General features: G+C 41.2%; 1 protein-coding gene across 4 annotated transcripts in view; it reads right to left on the bottom strand.

The window, feature by feature from the left end:
- The window catches only part of INTU (inturned planar cell polarity protein), a 53077-nt gene extending 34150 nt beyond the window's left edge, over positions 1 to 18927 (bottom strand). For 2 of the 4 annotated variants that reach the window (XR_014183947.1, XM_082051487.1), the window contains exons 1-2: positions 12907 to 13055; positions 7686 to 8272 (exon numbers count right to left, since the gene is read on the bottom strand). Coding sequence is in view for 3 of the 4 variants with exons in the window: in XM_082051487.1 (XP_081907613.1) it covers positions 7686 to 8272; positions 12907 to 13040 (721 nt within the window). In the remaining variant the exon portion in view is untranslated. Of the gene's footprint in view, positions 1 to 7685; positions 8273 to 12416; positions 12784 to 12906; positions 13056 to 18569 lie in introns of those variants that run through there. The other 2 variants (XM_082051488.1, XM_082051489.1) reach the window with 2 other exon arrangements.
- Between the last annotated feature and the right edge of the window lie 1019 nt (positions 18928 to 19946).

Here is a 19946-nt window from a genome sequence, read left to right as displayed (position 1 = left end):
AATTAAGGCCAATGAGAGAAAGAACATTCTTCTTAACTAACCATCAGAAAGGAAATACAGAATCCCCCCAAAATGTAAACAATATTCCTCTTTACTGTACTAGGCAACAACCAACAACTGTTATTTTACATCAAAGCAAAATTCATTCCTGCTCCTTCTTACAGCAAAACCAAGAAAAGGTTAGGCTTTGTTATACATACAAAAATGTTATCATCCCTTGGACTGAATTAAATTGCTTTTTCTAGTTCAAGTAATAATAGTTCTCTCCCTAACCTATGTGTTTCTACATGTACAGCACAGTAAAGTTTTAGCCTATTGAATCTCTGACAGAATAATAAATCAAAGACAGGAAAGTTGAAAGTTAAACAACATTTAAAAGCAACTCAGTAAGTCCATGCCAGAGCCCCAGGACTTGAAAATTAGTAATCAAAAGCAGAGCATTCAGGCTCCTCTAATATAACAAGAAATTATAAACAGAATTACTACGTTCTTTGTTGAAGAACAGTGTAATACCGTGTATTAAAGATCATCATTCACTAATACAAGAGAACGCACAAATTGCTCTTGTGCTAATGTGAAACACTGTTTAAACAAAAGTTGTTGGTGTTCTCTTTGTTTCACTAGAGGCATTACAAATTCTGTTGTAAAGACAGTCATATAATCCACAGAGACATTCAAACCAGCCGCACACATTTTGTGAAGACATACGCACCTTACCACTTCAGGCAATATTTTGGAACCACATCTCCCAGGGTGGAATATACAAACACACTTTGAAAGGAGAAGCCCCATCAGTATTTACATGTTATATACTCAAAAGTGTGTTATTTATTTTGACATCTAATGTACATATCTAAAAACTTTATAGCAGCAGTAAATATTTATTCCATTCAATTTGTAAAAATATAATCACATACCATAAATGGAACAGTTTTCCAGAAGCCACAGCCAAAGCAGTCCTGCAAGGCTGCCTTCATTTTGCCAGAAAATGCTGTATCACTATCAAAGAACTGCAACTTGATGTACAACTGAGAAAATCTACATTTATCAGTATGGACTTTCAAAAACCAGAGGTGGGGCAGAGAAGGATGTGTGTTTGCGCTTTTTCCTTCTTTGCTTTTTTGCCAAACACAACAGCATTCAAAGAATAGAGGCTATGAAGTAACAGAATGAAAGACATCACTGGCACAATAGGAATTACGTAAAATTCTAAACACAGAATATCTTAAAGCAGAACATGACCACAAGATCTACCCAGTGTGATAATGCCAGTGAAAGAGTTTCTATATACAAGTGTTCCTTTGTTAGTTTCACATCCACACTTTGAGAATTGTTTCTTCCCCTTTAGCAGTGTGAAAAACTTACGGAAAGTGAGACTTAGTTCTGCAGACATTAAGTCTGTAAAAAAAATAGCACAAATGTATAAAGTTGAATCTAATTTCACTTACAGCTTAATCAGTTTAAGTTAAATGAAATAAAAGGGTAAATGGTGTTTGCAATTGTTGCAGTTGATCTAAGAACCACTTGATGGTTTGCAGAGTTAAGTCAAATTTTCCCAGACTGAAACATCACTGAAATTCAGATGTAGAGAGACATTTTACTAGCAGAGAGAAAAAAGTTGTACGGAGGGTACTGCAAATACATTTTCCAATCATTGTTGTACTCCATGAAGTTGGTGAAAAAAAACCCTTCAAGTGACTTAATTCTTAAGTACAACCAAAGTGAATTTTTTCCTTTTTGCTTAATGTATATACTTACTTAGGCAAGCAGACATTTGCATGAAATGTTTCAAACCTGATAGGAAATAATGTAAAACTGCCTTTTTTTTTTGGTTTAGCTTTTTCAATAATACGGTTGTATACAAAAGCTTTACTGTAAGTATATGGAATAGCACTTGACCTGCTCTTATTGGCTTGCATTTCTACCGGCCAATAAGATCACTATTGTCAGTCATGAAAGTCACCAGTACGTATGTTGAAAGATGAACAAATTCTCACTCAGTCTCATTTTTAGAGACATGGTGAGCAACTGCAATAGAAGAAACAAGTTTTCTTCAGGCACCTCCAGGTTACTAGACCTTGAATAAATATATTTATATTTAGAAAAATACAGATCCTTCTCTTCAAGGAATAAAGTATGCTTACTTTTTTTTAATATCCAATAACAGTGAATAATCAAGCTTTTGAGTTCTATCACAAGATTACAAAGTGATTCTTAGTCCGCAAAGAAATTATAAGACGTCCGTATATGTTCTCCACAGAGAGGGAAGAGAGGAAGAAATTCTTTCCTGTGTTCTTTGTTCTGCCTTTCCATCTTCTCACTAGAAAAGATTCCTCACATCTAGCCAGTATTAGTTAAGAACAACGTATATTGATCTCAAACATCTAGTTTGCACATGGCTGATGAAATTATTCCTGGTTTGTTTTTTTTTTAAACAAAGTTTATAAAAGTATTTGGGACTGCTGGCATCCCTAAAATGTTTATTTCAGAACTGCCTATCAATTTGCCACGAGGCATAGGTATATTACTTTCGTTTGCACCATTTCTAGAGGTAGATCTTCTTTGCATTAAGCCAATGGATACTGATTGATAAGCGAATCCCACTTCCATACCATGATGGAAAATGAACTTTTTTTGGCTGAATTAAAATCAAAACCATGCTGTTCACATGGGAGAAGATGAAGGACACTTTTTTTTTTCCCACAAAGTCCCGAGATTTAGTTTCCTCTGTTCATGGTAATGACTTGGTGGAACTACTTATAAATGTTCACACACTCCTTTCCAAAAAAGGCAAAGTATGGAACACATTCTGCTGAAGAAAGCCAGATCAATTACTTGTTTTATATGTTAGCAGGCTGCTTTTACCCAAACCAATGCTGCTACGCTTCAAGAGGAGATTAAAACAACATAAACGACATCCCAAGCTCCACAGTAAGAACACAGCAAAGCTTACGCAAGCTCTGTATTTCTATCTTGCATGCCCAACATCTCTACTTTGGAGAGCCTTTTCAACAAGTACACCATATATGGTAATTCTTCATGAAAATCTCAAATTCTCACAGTATTTTGGTCCTTTCAAGGACATTTTTCTGACAGGACTCTTAGTTCCACAGTCTGCAAATGACAAAAAACAGCATTTACTTTATCAGAAGATGAGTGCAAGTTGCTTATTTTTATGCAAAGGGTTCATAAAGGGTTATGTAAAGCCAGATACACTTGGCTTTCTAGTAATGATGGTCTGTTTTACCAGAACTTCAGAACTCCAACAGCAATATCTGTGCTTTTACTATTAAAATTAAACGAGCAAAGATTACTATTTAAACATGTATTTATTCAGGGGAAACAAGCAAATAACCCTCCCACATAACACCAACAGAATTATCAGATTAGAAACCCATAAAAAACCCCATTTGTCAGTAAATGGGGCTGGGATCTGGACCTTGAAGCGTGCAACGTGCATCTTTTGTATACTTGTTCAAAACTGGATTATTATAGCCCATCTTTACTATCATCCAAGATTAATCCCTGTCCCTAGGTAGTTTTCACACTTTTTTTGACAATTGTACCTACTGATTAGGTGAGAGAATTCATGCAAACCATTCAGGTATTTGGTGATGAGAGCAGGAAGAACAGAAGATCATTTCAAAGAGCATAACAATAGTACACTTTGCTAGTAAAAAGAGCTTTCTTGTATTTTCAGTGTCATTGGAATGACTTCTCCTTTTGTACTGTAGTAAAGCTGATGATCATCGGCATTTCTAAGAAGCATCCCCCACTGTGAAGCAGATAGACAGGTTCCAATTTGAAGAGGGAAAAGAAAAATCATTATAATGGCATTTCCTATCACAATCCTTATTTGCCTGGATCTAAGTGAGTACTTGGTGAAGATAGACTCAAAAATGAGACTAGAGAGTTTTACATAGCAGACCAAGCTTTGCATATTGTTATTCATGAAGCCAGGCAAGAAAAAAGTTTTGCCCACAACACAAAATACACTTAAAAGACATGAGACAAAAGCAACTGTATTTCATCTCAAGCAAAATAAAAGTGACAGCAAGAATTTAAAAATCAGCAAGGGCTTTTTTGTTTTCAAAACTGAAGATGGATGCTGAACTGCTAAATATAAAAAAAAAGATAAACTAACTGATAAACAACACAAGGATAGAGTGGCATCTTTTTACAGAGTTACAAAGTGGCAGGTTTTATTTAGCTTTGCTGTTGTATTTACTTTCATATGGTCAGCGTCTGCATTCTACTTGGCTAATAAAGTACAGCAACAAGACTTATTACTTCCATATGCAATCTTAAAAAAGAATAAAGTGTAGTACACAAATAATAAACAGATGTTTTAAGTGTTCAAAGCTATAAGGGATACACATTTCAGAATAAATTGAAGAAGCCACCTAAGGGAAGTTATTTCTGCTAAAAATGTTAACGACGTTGTAACTGGTTATTCAGAGTGAAAAAAATCAAGAGAGTTTAGTCTCCTTTATGATTCAACCCTGTCAGCCATTTAAGTGGCTACCATACTTATCACTAACACGTTAACGAATGTGCCAATGAAAATACAAAGTAATCAGTAACTCGGTTATTATTTAACATATTACAAACCCAAGACTTGGGAAAAATCATCTAGAGAGCTCAAATTTTAACTGGGACAGGAGAGCTGGAACACTCTGTGGGTTTAAGTGGCAGGATTTTGGTGGCAGGTGTTGCAGGAGTGACCTGTGTGGCAGGACAGCATGAGCTGCCTTGTGCTGCTCGTAGCCAGTTCTGAAGGTGGTGGAAACAACTTGCTGCGTACCATCACCTGGCCAGGGCAGCTGTGGCACCTCTGCCCAAATGTATTTAAAAAAGAGCAGCAAGTGACTGGGGGAAGGGTTGTAGCCCACAGAGGGGACCCATCCCTGAAGGACCATGGCCTGTGGAGGAGTCATGCTGCAGCACGGGGAAACAAGTAATCAATGAGGGGCAGAAGGAAAACATCACACACACAATCCCACCCATTACCTCATCAAAAGTGTCGGGACATAGTGTTAACATGCAGTGAAGTTAGTGTAGATGAGACCAGGAAGGAGGAGAGAAGAGGTGTTTGAAGTTGAGCCTGGAGAAGGCAGAGAAAAAGGCATTTTCTTAATCAGGGTCTTGTTTAGTTTTCATCTTCTCAGTTCCTGGAACAGTCATCTGAATTTTTATGTTAATCAGCAAAAAACTAAATTCAGTAACAACTCCCTGAGTCAAGATTGTTTGCCTGCAACATGTGTTGCAAACTGGTCACCAGGAGGACCACAGTATGCATTTTAAATCATGTGTTCTAAAATGAAGATATAATTAGTATTTGCTTCACAAAAGACTACTACAAAAATGGCCTGCACCACTGCAGGTTATTAAAATACTAAAACTCAAAACAAGAACATGTTCATATCTATGCATATGCAGGTCAATGAAGATGAACAAAGTTACAACCAAACCAGCCAGCAGGCATCATGGCTATACTGATCAGGGATTTCCCACCTGTGATGGCCCAAGAAGCTGCTAACTTTTGTGCAAATGCTTCAGTTTTAGACTGACCACATAAATATTCTTTACTGACTGTTTCCACAATTCACAACACGATTCTTAAAATTTACTTTTAGCGACAACATAAAAGCAAACTTCTATTGTATTTTTCTTGAACTTTCTGTCCAACTTCAGATCCTGTAATGATCCAAACTACAGTTGCTTCTAAATCAGGTTTTGGGTGTGTACCATAACTATCCCATCCTCTGATGTACAATACAGAGGCAGTAAAGCAAACAGCTTTTTGACTGGATTTTTTTTTTTAACTGTATGTTCTTTATGCAGACAGCACTGAAACCTGAACATCTAATTTATGCAAAGCATCCCTGTTTCTAGATACCGCATAAAAATTGCAGAGTGCTCAGTGTTCACTATAGATATATAATTTGAAAGTATTTTTACATGAAAATTATACATTTCATGCTGTTGGCACAGAATGCAGCCCCTTTTCCCAGTTAAAAGCTGAATAACTACAGTATGCTTGAAAGTATTTGTTTCCAACGTCCAAAAACAAGGCAATACCGGTTGATGATAGCCTAGGACATATTAAACTGCTTGACTCTTTAGATTTATTTAAATGTTCTTCTATTTAAAACAGAACAAAACCCCCACAGTTTTTGTCCTCACTAGCTCTGGGAATCATCAAGTACTGCACATGAAGTACCATCAACATTTAGAAGGTTAGCTTTATCTCCTGGATCTGGTATTCGCCTACACTCTTCTGAGTTCACACCTGCTTTTACAACCATGCATTTGTATGCAAATTTGTGTCCCAAAATAAACTTACAGGTTATAAATACCCACTCTTACACTAACTAGATTAAATACCATTAAGTAGATCAAGCTGAAACTCACTCCCTCCTTCCCCTCGTTCTGCATCCCCCCATTCTTGACTAATCAGTTCTTTCTGGTGAAATTTGAAAGCCCTCCAGTTTTCTCTCTGGAGTATTCTTCAGCATCCCTACCAAAAACATGTGCCAGAAGAATCAGCTAGTCAAAGCACGATTTGCCTTTTTACACACACAACACTGGAATTTAAAAAGCATTCACGCTGACTCTGTGGGATTTGTGCTACCATAGTATTTAGATTTTCATGATCTTCTAACCAACATCACATCTTTGCTCTCTCCCTATGAAGGACCAGTTTCGGGGGTAATTAAACAACCTTCCCCCCTCTGCAGACATAGGCTAGCTGTCTGCATTTACTGTCTCTGGGGTTGGGGTCTTGTGAGTGCTGAGGCCTTTCAGTGGCCTCTGGATGCTGGAAGTGGATGTATTTCTGCTCCTTCACTACTGGCCACAGAAGTTCATTCCTCTCTGTGATTCACACTCAGGTGTTTGTCGGACCTTCTGTGACCCAAGTTTAACTCACTATACCAGCAAAAACTAGAAAGGCAGTTTTTCTGCTGGGTTAGTTTTCTGCTGGGTTATTTAGTTGCATCAGCTGATGCAAGTGTCTGACAAGAGCCAAACCAACACAAACAAAGGAGAACTGCTATACTGGCTCACTGCCTCCTCAAACTGCAGGCCCACTATGCATTTGGAGGCCTTCTGAACACAACTGCTGAAGAAGCACCTGTTCTACTTGCTAAACAGAATATCCAAACAAGTCTGTGCAGAAAGTCTGTAATATATAAATATATCTTACTCAATATTTTTTCCTAATTTTTATCTTGCAAAATCCATTTAAAGCGTATACCTTAAACCTTTTATCTAAGAGTGGTGGTGTGGAAAAGAATGAAAACCGAAGTATTTGGCAGACTATAGCTCTTCCCCCAGTCCCACTTATCCACTGAGCAAATTCTGCATTAAATTAAAGGTGGTGGGGGTATTTGTTGTTCCAAGTTCAAGATGCTCACTCCCCGCACACTTAAAGGATAGTCAACTCCTTACTATATGAATACCTTCTAGTTTACATCACATGCTCTTAAAACCAGTAATGTACCACAAATGAACAGGTAACAAAACATCAGATGCAATGAATTTATTTTAAAAAATCCCTCAAGAACTGACAAAATAGTTGTAATTACTTAAGTCTCTTCAAGTCAGCTGCCACAGAAAAAAAATCAAAAAAACTTCATTTTAAAGGAAGAGTGCAGAAGTTAACTATTAATTGGATTACTTACCAATCAAGATTTGACCCGTTTTCATTGCTGAACTACCTGGCACCAAGCCATGTACTACAAGCTTCTCTTCACCGATGCCTCTCATGACTTTATCCTTCTTGCCTTGTTTTTCTGCTCTTCTGCTGCTCCATGAAGACTGATGGACAATCCCTACTAAGGCCTCCAGCAGCTTGTGCTGTTCATCTTCTCCAGCACTGTACAGTTTTCTGGGATTTACATAAACATATACGTCTTTGTACTTTTGCTGAACAATGACACCCATTTTCTGAGTGGACTGGTGTTTCAATATGGAAGTAGGACCAGCAGAGTGCACATTACAGCTTCCACTGCCTTTCTTAGCAGAATGCTTTGGTAAAAGATTCTTCTTTTTTAATATTTTGGTCAATTTCTTCAGTTCATACTTTCTGTCTTTCCGTGATCCCTCTTGAATAACTTCAGCTTCATTTTCACGGAACCTGACATGATTCACTGCTGGCATTTCTGGACAGCTGTTCTGAAGCAGAGCTTCTTCTTCACTTTCACTCAGTTCTAAGTAAAATAATTCCCCATTTTTCTGCACATCATCCAACCATTCAGGCTCAAGGTCACTGGGAAAGAAAGAAAGAACGAACAATCAGTGACAGCTCTGATAAGGAAGACTGCTACGCAAGCAGCATCTGATTATTCAATGGGGAGGGAATAGGGAGAGTGCAAGGAGAAAATGAACAAACCAACCAAAACCCAGCTCTGTTGCCTCCTGAATATTGAAAGCTCAACCAGTTTAAATTTGCTATGAGGGTAAGAGCTCTTCTCAGACAAACGACAGATATGGCCAGGCAAGGCATCCCTCCCAGATGTTAGAATAGTTTTTTCAAATGCCTTACCGGAAAACAGCCATCATAAAAGGCAATATTCCCTTTTCAGAAAACAAACAAACCCCCAACCCCAAAACCCTCCATGAGCAAGTTTTAATTAGTAATTATATTCATGGGCACGCTGAGTTTTCTCTTAGAGAAAAAAATGCCATTCTATTTGCTCTCTCCTATTGTTTTTCCCTTATGCATTTATAAGAAGGATTGTACTGCAAGCCCTTTGAAAGACAAGATTAAGCATTTTAAAATCACCTCAATATAACCAAAAAACAAAGACAAAATCAAGGTAACACTTTTTAAGACAAGTTAAAAATAGCATACTCGAGCTCGCATGCAAAAATACACAACAAAAAAAAGTAAAGAGGCAGCACTGCTATAAAGAAAAGTTTGAGCAGCTGGAGTGGATCAGTTTAAGTCAGTAGCATCAAGCTGCCGCAAGGAAAAGGCAAGGCAGCTCCAGCATGTATTAACAGGACAGTACCATCTGCACAGCACAAAAAATTTTTTGTCCTAATTTGGCAATGGCAACGTGTCAACCATGTCCAGTTTTGGATAGTACATTTTAAGAAAAATGTAGTAACTGGAACAAGCCCAGAGCACAGAGAAGAATAGTAAGTAGTTTATAAACATGCTTTAAAGGGGAAGAGACTGAAGAAAATCAGCCAAACAAACAAAAAAATGCAAACAAAAAATGATAGCTGAAAGGGCACAGGCCAAATTGTCCACTCCCACCCCAAGATGAACCACACAGCATTACTACAGAAGGATAAGGATCAATAACGGTCGAAGTAGGAGTAGTTAGTGGTTTAATTTACTAAAATATTTAAGCTAAATGTTAAGAGAGTTTTGAGCACATACACACAAAACCAACAAAAAAGTCAGGAGGCTAAGGAACATCTGGGATGTTCTGTAGTGAAAATTTTCAGGAACAAACACGACCAGTTCATTCTTTGTGTCCCAGTAAAACAACATGGACTCACTAGGTCTCTCTTTCTATGAATCTGAGACTGCATTGATAAAAATCAAACAAGGAAAAAACTAGAATGGAGACTTAGATAATAACAACATTAATTGTGTAAAGTTAACATATATTCTTACATTTTATATGAGAACCATCTAATTTTACTAAAGATACAAATTTTGTTTAAAACTACTATATTATTTAAATAGATAATATGAACTCAAATAACTAATTTGAATACACAGATAAATGATCCAGCTTCAAAGTTCTGCTAAACAGAGAACATTATACACAGACACTGCACCACAGCACCTTTAAGGGCTTAAAGAAATAATCTGGCTGGACGAAGAATATAAAAAACATTGGTATTATTCCCTTCCTGGAATCCCAGTGATTAAAGAAGTCTATGGATGTCGCAGACAGGAAGAAACATCATTCACTTTCTTTGCATTTATTATTTTGCCCAAGTTGATGTTTTTAAAAGAACAGCCACAACTTATGATAATTTGGCTATTCCTGATGTAGCTATGGTCATGAGTAAGTCAGAGTTTGCATCTTCTAAAAATTCTTACTCAATATAAGTATCAGAATGAGAACAACACCTACTGGCTGTTAGGATCAGTCAGTTACCTGATCCAACATCTCTCAAAAGGTGACATGTAAGAACAGTTCATGCACTCATGTTCTCCAACTTCGTTGTCTATTTTTATTAGAACCTACTATACAGCCCAAGGGAAACAAAAAAGGTGGAGGGAGTGTTTACATTGGGTCTGCTCAAACAGAGGCATTTCAGGGAGAAGGCTTGTCAAGGAAGAGCACATATGGCAAAGTCACTGCAAATAAGATGATGAAGGCAGAAGAGACTGAAAAAGTGTCTCAAGGGCATTAACTGCTCTCCTTGAAGGCATTTTCATGAGTGTACTGTAAAGAAACTATCACTGTCTGAATTCAGATCCCTACAGACGTCTGAAAAAGCAACATGAAATAAGAAATCTGCACCTAGGATTATGAGTTTCTTCCCTAATGCTGCAGTTTCACAACTGATTTAAAACAAGAAAGAAAAAAACAAAACAAAACCTCATTTCCATTTCTCTTCCCTAGTGCCAAAACAAGCCCTTACACAATAACCTGATCTTCTATACAGGTCCAGAAGCTTCAATCAAGTGATCTAAAATTCTTTAAGACCTGCATTCCTCTAACAGCAGTTTCACTGATTCCACACAGATATTTCTTCTTTGGGATAAATGTGTGAAAAAGTATGCAAATGGAAATTGTCCATGTACAGAAGAAACATACTAGAAACCTGCCTGGACGCCTTCCCGTGTAACCTCATCTAGGTGTTCCTGCTCCTGCAGGGGGATTGGACTAGATGATCTTTTGAGGTCCCTTCCAATCCCTAACATTCTGTGATATGAAGGATCCAAGTTCTGATTCTGAAGCAAGAGAAGACTGTTCTCAGCCAAGGAAACTCAGAAACAATAAATGGGCAACATCTATAAGCCTTGTTTAAATGCAGTTAAAGATGACAACAAATAAAGGGTTAAATGTTTCCTTGCACTCTATGATTAAATTCTACCCATACGACACTTCATAGAAGTGAAGATCATTATCTTTAGTTTTCCCAGCCTTTGCCTATGCAATGATAACTTATCATTTCACACTGAGGCATGAACTCAGTATGAGCAAAGCTGCCACCCTCTTAATGGCTTTGGCTGCCTAGAGGGGCTCTGATCCATCACCATCAGAGAAAGTGACAGCAAATGTTAAACTCTGTTATCACAGATAAAACTATAAAAACAAACACACTACCTTCACAATGGTATATGCAAGCATTCATTTTACAGCTCAGTCTGAAAATAAACCTTGCACAAAATCATAGGGGTCTGGCAAAGAAGCACTTGTATCACCCCTGTTTCTACCCCTCGGTGTATCTTTGTTTGTCCACATTTGCTCTATTAGCAAGTAGTACAGCTTCAGCTGTCAGAGATTATTCTGGAAGTCAGTAACTTTTAATTCAGAAAGCCACTCCCAAGGTTTTTCTTTCCTACATTCAGTAACACCACATACAGATCATCTATAGAGAAACAAATGCCATTATCTTAAAACAGCAAACAGATCTATTTCACCTACTACTTCAAAAAACTCTTACTCTGTTTCTCACTCCCTTTTCACACCTTAACCTCCTCTTGTTTCAGAAGGCTGGAGTGTTATAGGTCCAACAGAAGAAACTGATTGGACCAAAAATTAAAGCTTCACAGTGATAGAAAAGATGGATTGCAATTTATCCACCGTTATTATACATTGCGTTCTATGTTGAAAACTGTAGAATACAGATTTGTCCTCTGAACACATACAAATGATGCAGGTAAATAGGCATTTTAGATGAAAGAATTGGAAGAGAGGGAAAAAAACCCAAGCAAACACACACATACAAAAAGCATGGCTTCAGGCAGAAATGTGTTACAGTTCAGTTCTGGCTTATAAACATGGAAACCAAATGATGTAGGTGTACATCCAACTGCTTTGTCACTCACCAAGCCAGATGTATGGGACAACTACAAAACAAAGTATACTTAAACACACTTCAAACCTCTTGCATCAACATTTTCTTCTTCACTACATTACCTAATGAACATAACATGCCAAATAAAACGTTATTAGACCTTGAAAAATACATTCGAACTGTCAAGCGGAGTTGCTTTAATGCAGGGAACTGGCAGAGAATAAACTTTTATACAAAATTTTTAAAATAACAAATGAAAACCCCAGTGGTTGCATATATGACTTTAAAATATGTACTGGTATTACAGAGCTGTCTTCTGACCTACCATTTCCCAAAGGACAGGCCACTAAAATAAGAAGACAGCATCTCCAACGCTAAAGTATTTATACTCTGTGAGACAAGTCCCTCTTTCCCACCTTTCCGAGGCATCTGGGACACAGGTACCAGCCCACAGCCTGCCCGCCAGCTCAGCTCACGCCGCCGTTCTTTGCGGGGCTGCGGCAGCGCAGCCCCTGGCAGCGAGCGCGGGAACGCGCAGCCCCTGGCAGCGAGCGCGGGAACGCGCAGCCCCTGGCAGCGAGCGCGGGAACGCGCAGCCCCTGGCAGCGAGCGCGGGAACGCGCAGCCCCTGGCAGCGAGCGCGGGAACGCGCAGCCCGGCAGCCTGAGGAGACGCGCTCAGGGAATAAACCACGCGAAACGCCTCCAGGAGCCACAAGCGGGGAGAGGGGGAGGCAAGGAGCGCACAGTGCTCGGGCACACGGCACCACCGAAGCCTCGGTCTCCCGAGTGTCTAACGGCACTCGGGTGTCAGGGCAGCGCGTGAGAAGCCGCTTTCCCGAGGCGCTCACCCCCCGGCCCGGCCCCCGGGACGCGGCGCCTCGCCCCCTCCCCCGCCCGCCCTTACTCGGAGCTCGCGGACAGCGAGGTGGCGCACGAGCCGCTCTCGCTGCCGCCGCTGCCCGCGGGCTCGGCGCCTTCTCCGCGCGACGGCTCCGGGCCCTCGACAGCGCCGCGCCCGCCTGGCCCCCCGGACGCCATGACACCCGCCGCCCCGCGCGCCGGGCGGACACGTGACCCGCGCCGTGCCCTCCCCATTGGCGGCCCCGGCTCGGCGCCATGGAGACGGGGGAAGCCGGGAAGCGCCTCCCGCCCCGGGCCGCCGAGCGCGCGGAGCCTTAACGGTCGCCCCCGGGAGGAGCCCGCGCCGCGCCTGAGCGCCGGGCTGCGGTGAACGGTAACCACGGCACGCACCGCTGATCCACCCGCGAGGATGTAAACTGTAGTTTTGGTGCAGCACCTGGCAGAAAGGCCGCTCGCCTTCCTCCTGTGGCTTACAAGAATGAGACACGAACATTCGAAAGCGCCCCACCTCCCAAAAACGAACAGCTGAGTCCCACTAGTCCCTTGAAAGTCTTTCAGTGCCTCAATATGGAGCACATAATGGAGAACAGACTATTTATTTAGTTGTCTGATATCAAGGTCTCAGCAACAGTCCCATAAAAGAGACTATTAATGAAACTCATGCTCCTCAGAGCATTGCTTATAATCAAAAACTGATTCGGAGAAAGAAACCTGAGGTAAATAGTAATTTTCTTCAATTCACACGGTTAACAGTGGAATACTGCTTTACTCTGTCATGCTCCATTATAATAATTTAAAGCCTTGTGAGAACTAAGATAACTTCTCTTTTGGTTAGTCAGGAGAGTGGTTGGGTTAGGGAGGAGGGGCAAGGATGCGAGACAGAACCAAAAAATCTGGATGATTTGGCACCTTAAAGCAATCAATGAAGTCTACGAATGCAAAATCATGCACAGTCGAGAGAGATATTAAAAAAACTACTCAGCTTTCAGGACTTAAATTATTCGCATCCATGAAAAACAAGACCCATGGCAACCCTGCAGGCAACTTGCTGTGTAGCTGTGTCAGTAAACCTATCAGGACATGCATAGTGAATCAGGGAAGGGATGGAGAATAATTATTGGAATATTTTTAACGGCTTGGATTTAATCTCTGCTCAGTGGGATACTTGCACAACTTCAGCAGTGAGATTTTATAGTGCTGGAGCACTGTGTAGGAGTCATAGAATTCTCGTATGAAATGCTTGTGCTTGAAACTGTTGGGGAAATGTTTGTTAATAAGTGTGATTTCAAGTGAATTAATAGACAGGAATGTTTTTTACTCATAACCATGTGATTAAGGCTTCAACTAGAGTAGTTAGAGATACCCATATTAAATTTTGTGGCCATTCCTAAGTGCCTATATAAGACCTGATTTTACAGATAAATCAGCGTGGCATGGATTTCAAGAATACAAACCTAGCCAAAGGAGGAGACAAAAATATTCTCTACCTAAAGAAGAAAAAATACATTTGTTCTAGTATGGTTTCATTCAGTTTTGAACATGACATAGTAGATAAGTTGTGGGGTTTTTTTTCCTTCCTCTTCATAGGAAGTATGCATGGTAAACAATTATGGTAAACAGATCTGTTTCCAGTTGTCAGAATGCAAGATATACATGCCCCAAAATTCATTCTTTCTACCACTTCCACAAAAACGGGTGGAAAAAACATTTTAAAAGTACCCTACTTCCCAAAAAACTTACTTTGTGAAAACAAAATAGTCTGCATGAACTGCATTTCCCAAAGAGCCTAAAGAGTTATGATTTTCTAAGGGGAACAACACAGGACTTAGTTAATAGAGATAGGTGAGATATGCTGTCCCGCCCTCCCTGATTCTGCTTTTATTTGCAAGCACTTTTAATACAGCAAAGAGCACACTGAAGTATTACTGCAGCGAAGTGATAGTCTGTGCCAGATGGTCCTGTTAGTTAAGTTAAATTTCACTGAGTTAAGGAGTTGGTTAATTGTTTCCAGTTGTTTGCTCAATAAGTGAGAAATACAGGCTCCCCAAAAAGGAGGGGAGTCTTATGCTACTTGCTTTTTTATAGGGATAGCCTTATGATGAAGGAAAGGATGGTGGAAGATTTTGGTCCACTGAGAGAAGTAGTTGGGATTCACCTAAGTATTTTCCTGAAATTAATGTGGATTTTTTGTTGCTGTGGGAACAATTAAAAATCATAAGACACATCTCACACAGCAGGATTTTATTTTAGCGAAGACACAGATTTTCCCACATGATCCCTCTTGAGAAGACACTTTCTCATTTCTTGTGTATAAATATTAGGAAAAGATTTGAAATAATTTATTCTCTGGCAGATCCTTTACACTTAGTCCAATTAGTTGGGCTGATGCTTCTCACTGAGGAATCCACGAGCCTTCTATGCTAGGCTGCTGTTATTAACAAGATGGTAAAATTTGCCCCAGGGCATCCTGGCATCAATACTACTACTCACCCTTACTGGATAACTGGTTAACAAGCATTTAAAAGTGGATAATTAAAAAGCACTCTATTTTGCCTAAAGGTTGTTCTGATTAGGTGTTCCTACAAGGAACTAACTCCATGTGTGGAAATTCATTTCAGAACAAGAGTTCCTTGTTACTTTTTTGGCTTAACCTTCTTCAAAAGCTGTTGTGCTTTAAAGATAAGAACAGTCTGCCTTGATCCACATTTATATTCAGGAATAGATCATAGTCAAAAGAGGACAGTGTATAGGACACACCAAAGTGATATACTGGTCCTTTCTAATGAAGGAGGAAAATAACTAGGGCATAACTCCATTTTTTAGTCCTGTTGCATGGATACTTACAAACCCCTACTCCAACCACTGTCCATGTAACTGAAAATTTAAACTACTAACATTTTTTCATTGTTACACACTGACAGCTGGTTTTTTTCAACCTGAAGAAGAAATGAGGCTGGAGTTATAGCCTTTTCTAGCAGGTAGATGGGAAAGCACAGGGAAATTTAGATCGGTGTTTATGATTATTCTTAACTTCTTGTCCTGTTTGGTTTTGTATAGTTAGGCCTGATCTTGGCAATTTTACCAGGACCCGTGATTTGCTGATGACACGCCAGATTGATTTTGCTGATCCACGTTCAGCAGGCATCTTGGGCCTGAATCATGGATGTAGTTGAGCTCTTCTCAACACAGGGCTGAAAATTGAGACAGTGTTATGCCTTTGACATACTGGGGCAAACTAACGCTCCCTCTGCTATAAGTGAATGCTACTTGATGCTTAGGAGTGCCCAATTTATGCCTCTGAGGTGCCAATGCACTACCCAGGAATTATATCAGATCCTTGATTTTTCAGCAATCTCCTGTTTTTGGTTCAGGGGTTTTCCCCCTGTTAAATGCCAGTGTGGGTGAGGAAGAACACAGACTGCAGTGTTGCTTCTGCACTATCTGAATAGTGCTCCGAACTGGGAGGATTCTCTAACAACCGGATCTGACAGCTTTCTGGTGGTTCTGTACAGTGTAGGCAGTATAAGCAGGCCATGGTAATACTGTGAGACACAAATAAGTTCATCTTTTTTCAAGATTAATGACGACAGTACAGCTTTCCCCTACCCTGCCAAAATTTTTCCTTGCTTAAGAGAGGCAAAAGGCTTGCTTCCCTAGGCATTCCTTAACAAATAAGATTTTGTGACTTCAATAAAGACATGAATATGACTATTGATTACAAAATCTTCTGTTCACAGCTTTTCTGACATTATTGCGTAGAAACCATCCGTAGCAAAGTGGCATGAATTGAACAGTGATACCAGACTGTCATTTTAATTGGGATATCTACACATAAACAGACTTAAATGAAGGCTACCTTTGTAACCAAAGGAACAGAAATTTTGTGAGAAGACACTGCAGCGCTCAATAAATAAAATATGCTGTTCTTTCTTTTTAATTTTTTTTGCATCAACTTCCTTCTATGCAACTGTTAAAATGGATCATAGAAAGTATCCTAGAAAAAGAACATAAAAATAACAGGACAGCCATGAAGAATTTGGGAAGGTTAGTTCAACCCATCTCATTCTTTTGCAAAACAGCCTTACAGAGTTAAGAGTTCCATCCAGCATGAGAAGCAACTGTAATTTCAAGTATGATTTTTCCTACTGTTTTTACTTCACTTTAAATCTACAGGCTTTTTTTAAGGATCACCTGCTATGCATACCAGGCATGTCAAGCATGAAAGAAAACCATTATTTGCAGTCAGTCAACATGCAAATGTTTCAAGTATGAATAGTACCTTATTACAGTGAAAGTATACTAATATAAGCACTACCACGGGGCTGCATGATTTTAATCCAACTTTGAAATGAAACATTTTTTGTTAAGTCACTGACAAATGCATCCATGGGGTTTCAGATACCAGAGGGTTCCCTGGTAGTGTGTGGGTACATTTATTGCTTATAAAGTAGCTTCTGAGTGCAATGCAGGTATGGGCTGATTCTAGCGTGCCCTTCTTGCTGCACTTCATGTTTTCATCCTCAGTGTTCACAGGACTGGATTTCAAGTGACTATTCAGTTTGGTGTTTTGAGCTGGAAAGATGCTGAGTTGACGATTAGTTGTTAGTTTCCATAGCAAGATCTGTTTGGAGTTGGCACTGAGAGAGAGTGCACTTTTTCTTTGCAGTAGGAAATAAATCAATGAAGCTGAGAAAACACGTTAGGAAATGAATGGTTTACAGAACAACTGGAGATGAGCTTCTGTTGGATACGCTGAATGGGATGGTGTTTCCCTTGTAACATTTAAGCAGCTGACAGCCGCTTAGAAAATGGCAGTGAGAGCGGCTTTGAAAGTCCTGCACTGGCCTATTGGATAAGATCTTATTGTCAAGATTTCTTTGTGAGGAAATACTGTGGAGAATTGCTCGTTAGGGCTGGTGAGGGCAAGGGAAAAAGCTGCTTCTTTCTCATACAGTGTGCCTCCTGGAGTGCCCATCTTGAGTTTGTGTGTACGCATACTTTTTTTTTTCTGTATACAGATTATTCCCCCCCCCCCTTAAAGAAAAGTTCACAATGCTTATAGAATCGATGCAACAGAGTTTCTGTCAGGGCATTTACACGTGTAAGAAATCCATGGGCAAGCCTCTGGGTTCGCACGCAGCCTTGCAGAGGTCGGCGGGCGCCCTTCAGCAGCGGCCGCACCAGGCAGGTCCGCCGCTTCTCCGGGACGCATGGGAAACCGAGGGCGAGTGGGTGTCCCGCGGACAGCCGCTCTTTTCCCTCCGCGCCCACACCGGGCAGCCCCAGTTCCCGCTGCCCTCCTTCCTCTACCCGCGGCGGGCACGGCGGCTCAGCCGCCCGCGCCCCCCGGCGCTCGGGGCAGGTAAGGAGAGATAGGGACACGGCCCTTTTCCCTTCCTGCCGCAGCAACAAAAGGCTGCCGCAGGGAGCCCCTCCGGAGAGACGGGGGTTCCCGGCCGTCCCACCACTGTCCGCCTCCTGCCCGGGGCGCCGCCGACCGGCAGCTCCTGGCCGGGCTGCGGCTACCTCCTCCTGTGCGAAGGGGCCGGGGCACTTCTCACCCGGCCGCTCTTCTGCCAGGGGAAGCAGTTGGAAAGCGATGGGCGCCGGAGCCACCCAAGCCTGCGAACGAAACTGCAGCCGCCCCCCGCCGCGAAGTTTGCGGCGGGCCAGGGCAGGAGCCACCTCCCCGTCCCCGCCACTGACCTGTGCAACAGGACGCTCTGCACCGAGTCCAGGTCCTCCAGGTTCCTGGTGACGGGCCGCGGGATACTGTACCTGCCCGCCCCGAACATCGCGAGCGCCCGCGGCCCCTTCATCGCCTGCCCCACCGCCTGTCCCGCGGCACCGGAGACTGCGGGCGGCCGCGGGCAGGTGGGAGCCCTTCAACCCGCCCGCCTCCGCCGCGCCTCCCGCGCGGTCCTAGAGCCCGCCGGCGCCACGCCGCGGGGCACGGGGGAAACGCGTCCCACGCAGCTGAGAGCTAAAGCGTGCGCCGGGGAGACAGTGGGACTGGTCCTGAAGAGATGGTGGTCTGCTGCCGCCTGCTCACGTCGAGGGATCTGCCCCTGCTGTTTTATCGGCCGCTGAGGGGGGCAACCTAACGCTGCTTCATGGTATTGTTTCTCTCAGGAAGGAGCAAATGCTGAAAACACAAGTTTAATTTAAAGGTAGTGAAATCATTCCTAACTGCAGCCATACTTTTTTCCCCAGAGCTGCATCCACAGCTCTCATTGTGTGAAAAAATATTATTCCCCACGTGTTTTCCTGTAATAATGGAATTGGTCAGTTGATTCAAGTTCTTTAAGTATTAATATGAAAAATTATCAATCCAACAAAATCTTATCCAGTCTTACTTTCCGTCTTTCACGAGACAGTAATTAAAAACGCTTTCAGATGATCACTGCATTACAGGACTCCTTACTAGTTTCCCATCTGCAAAATTCTGACACAGGTACAGGTATGTGAATGTATAAAAGTGGTGTGACCCATATCTTTGCCATTTTTATTTTTTACCCATGAACTATCATCATTTATGTTCTCTGCTCCTTTTACAATCCATTTTCTCTAATGTTTAGAATTTGGCAAAAGTTGGTCCTTGCCTCCAGATTTTCTTCCATAGGTGATTTAAGATGAATGGCTAATGAGGTCTTGCAATCAGTTATTAAAAACATCAATTTTAGTTTCCCTCAGTCACTGTGTCTGACATAATTATGGATTTGTTTCCCAGAAAGACCATTAAGAAGAGGACCATTAGCATGATACAGAATGGATAATGGATTTGGGCGTTGGACTATATGACTTTGAAGGTCCCTTCCAACCCAAACAATTCTATGATTCTGTGATAACAAATTGGAAGTTATTGAATATTTTAGCACCCAAATCCATGGGACATTGGCCATTACATGGAGTAAAAGCTTATACTTTCTTGAAGACTTTGGCTTGTGTAGACAGTGACAACAGCTCGGTTTGGAGAGGGTGAATGCAGGATAACCATGAGTCTGGCTGGGATTCTCATCAAGTAGTATGACTCTAATATTTAGGTACCTTACAATTTTTTTTTTGTTGTGTGTGTGTGTAATT

This window comes from Streptopelia decaocto (genome assembly GCF_964273445.1).
Source record: "Streptopelia decaocto genome assembly, chromosome: 4".
NCBI lineage: Eukaryota > Metazoa > Chordata > Aves > Columbiformes > Columbidae > Streptopelia > Streptopelia decaocto.
This window is presented reverse-complemented; position numbering and strand designations above follow the sequence as displayed.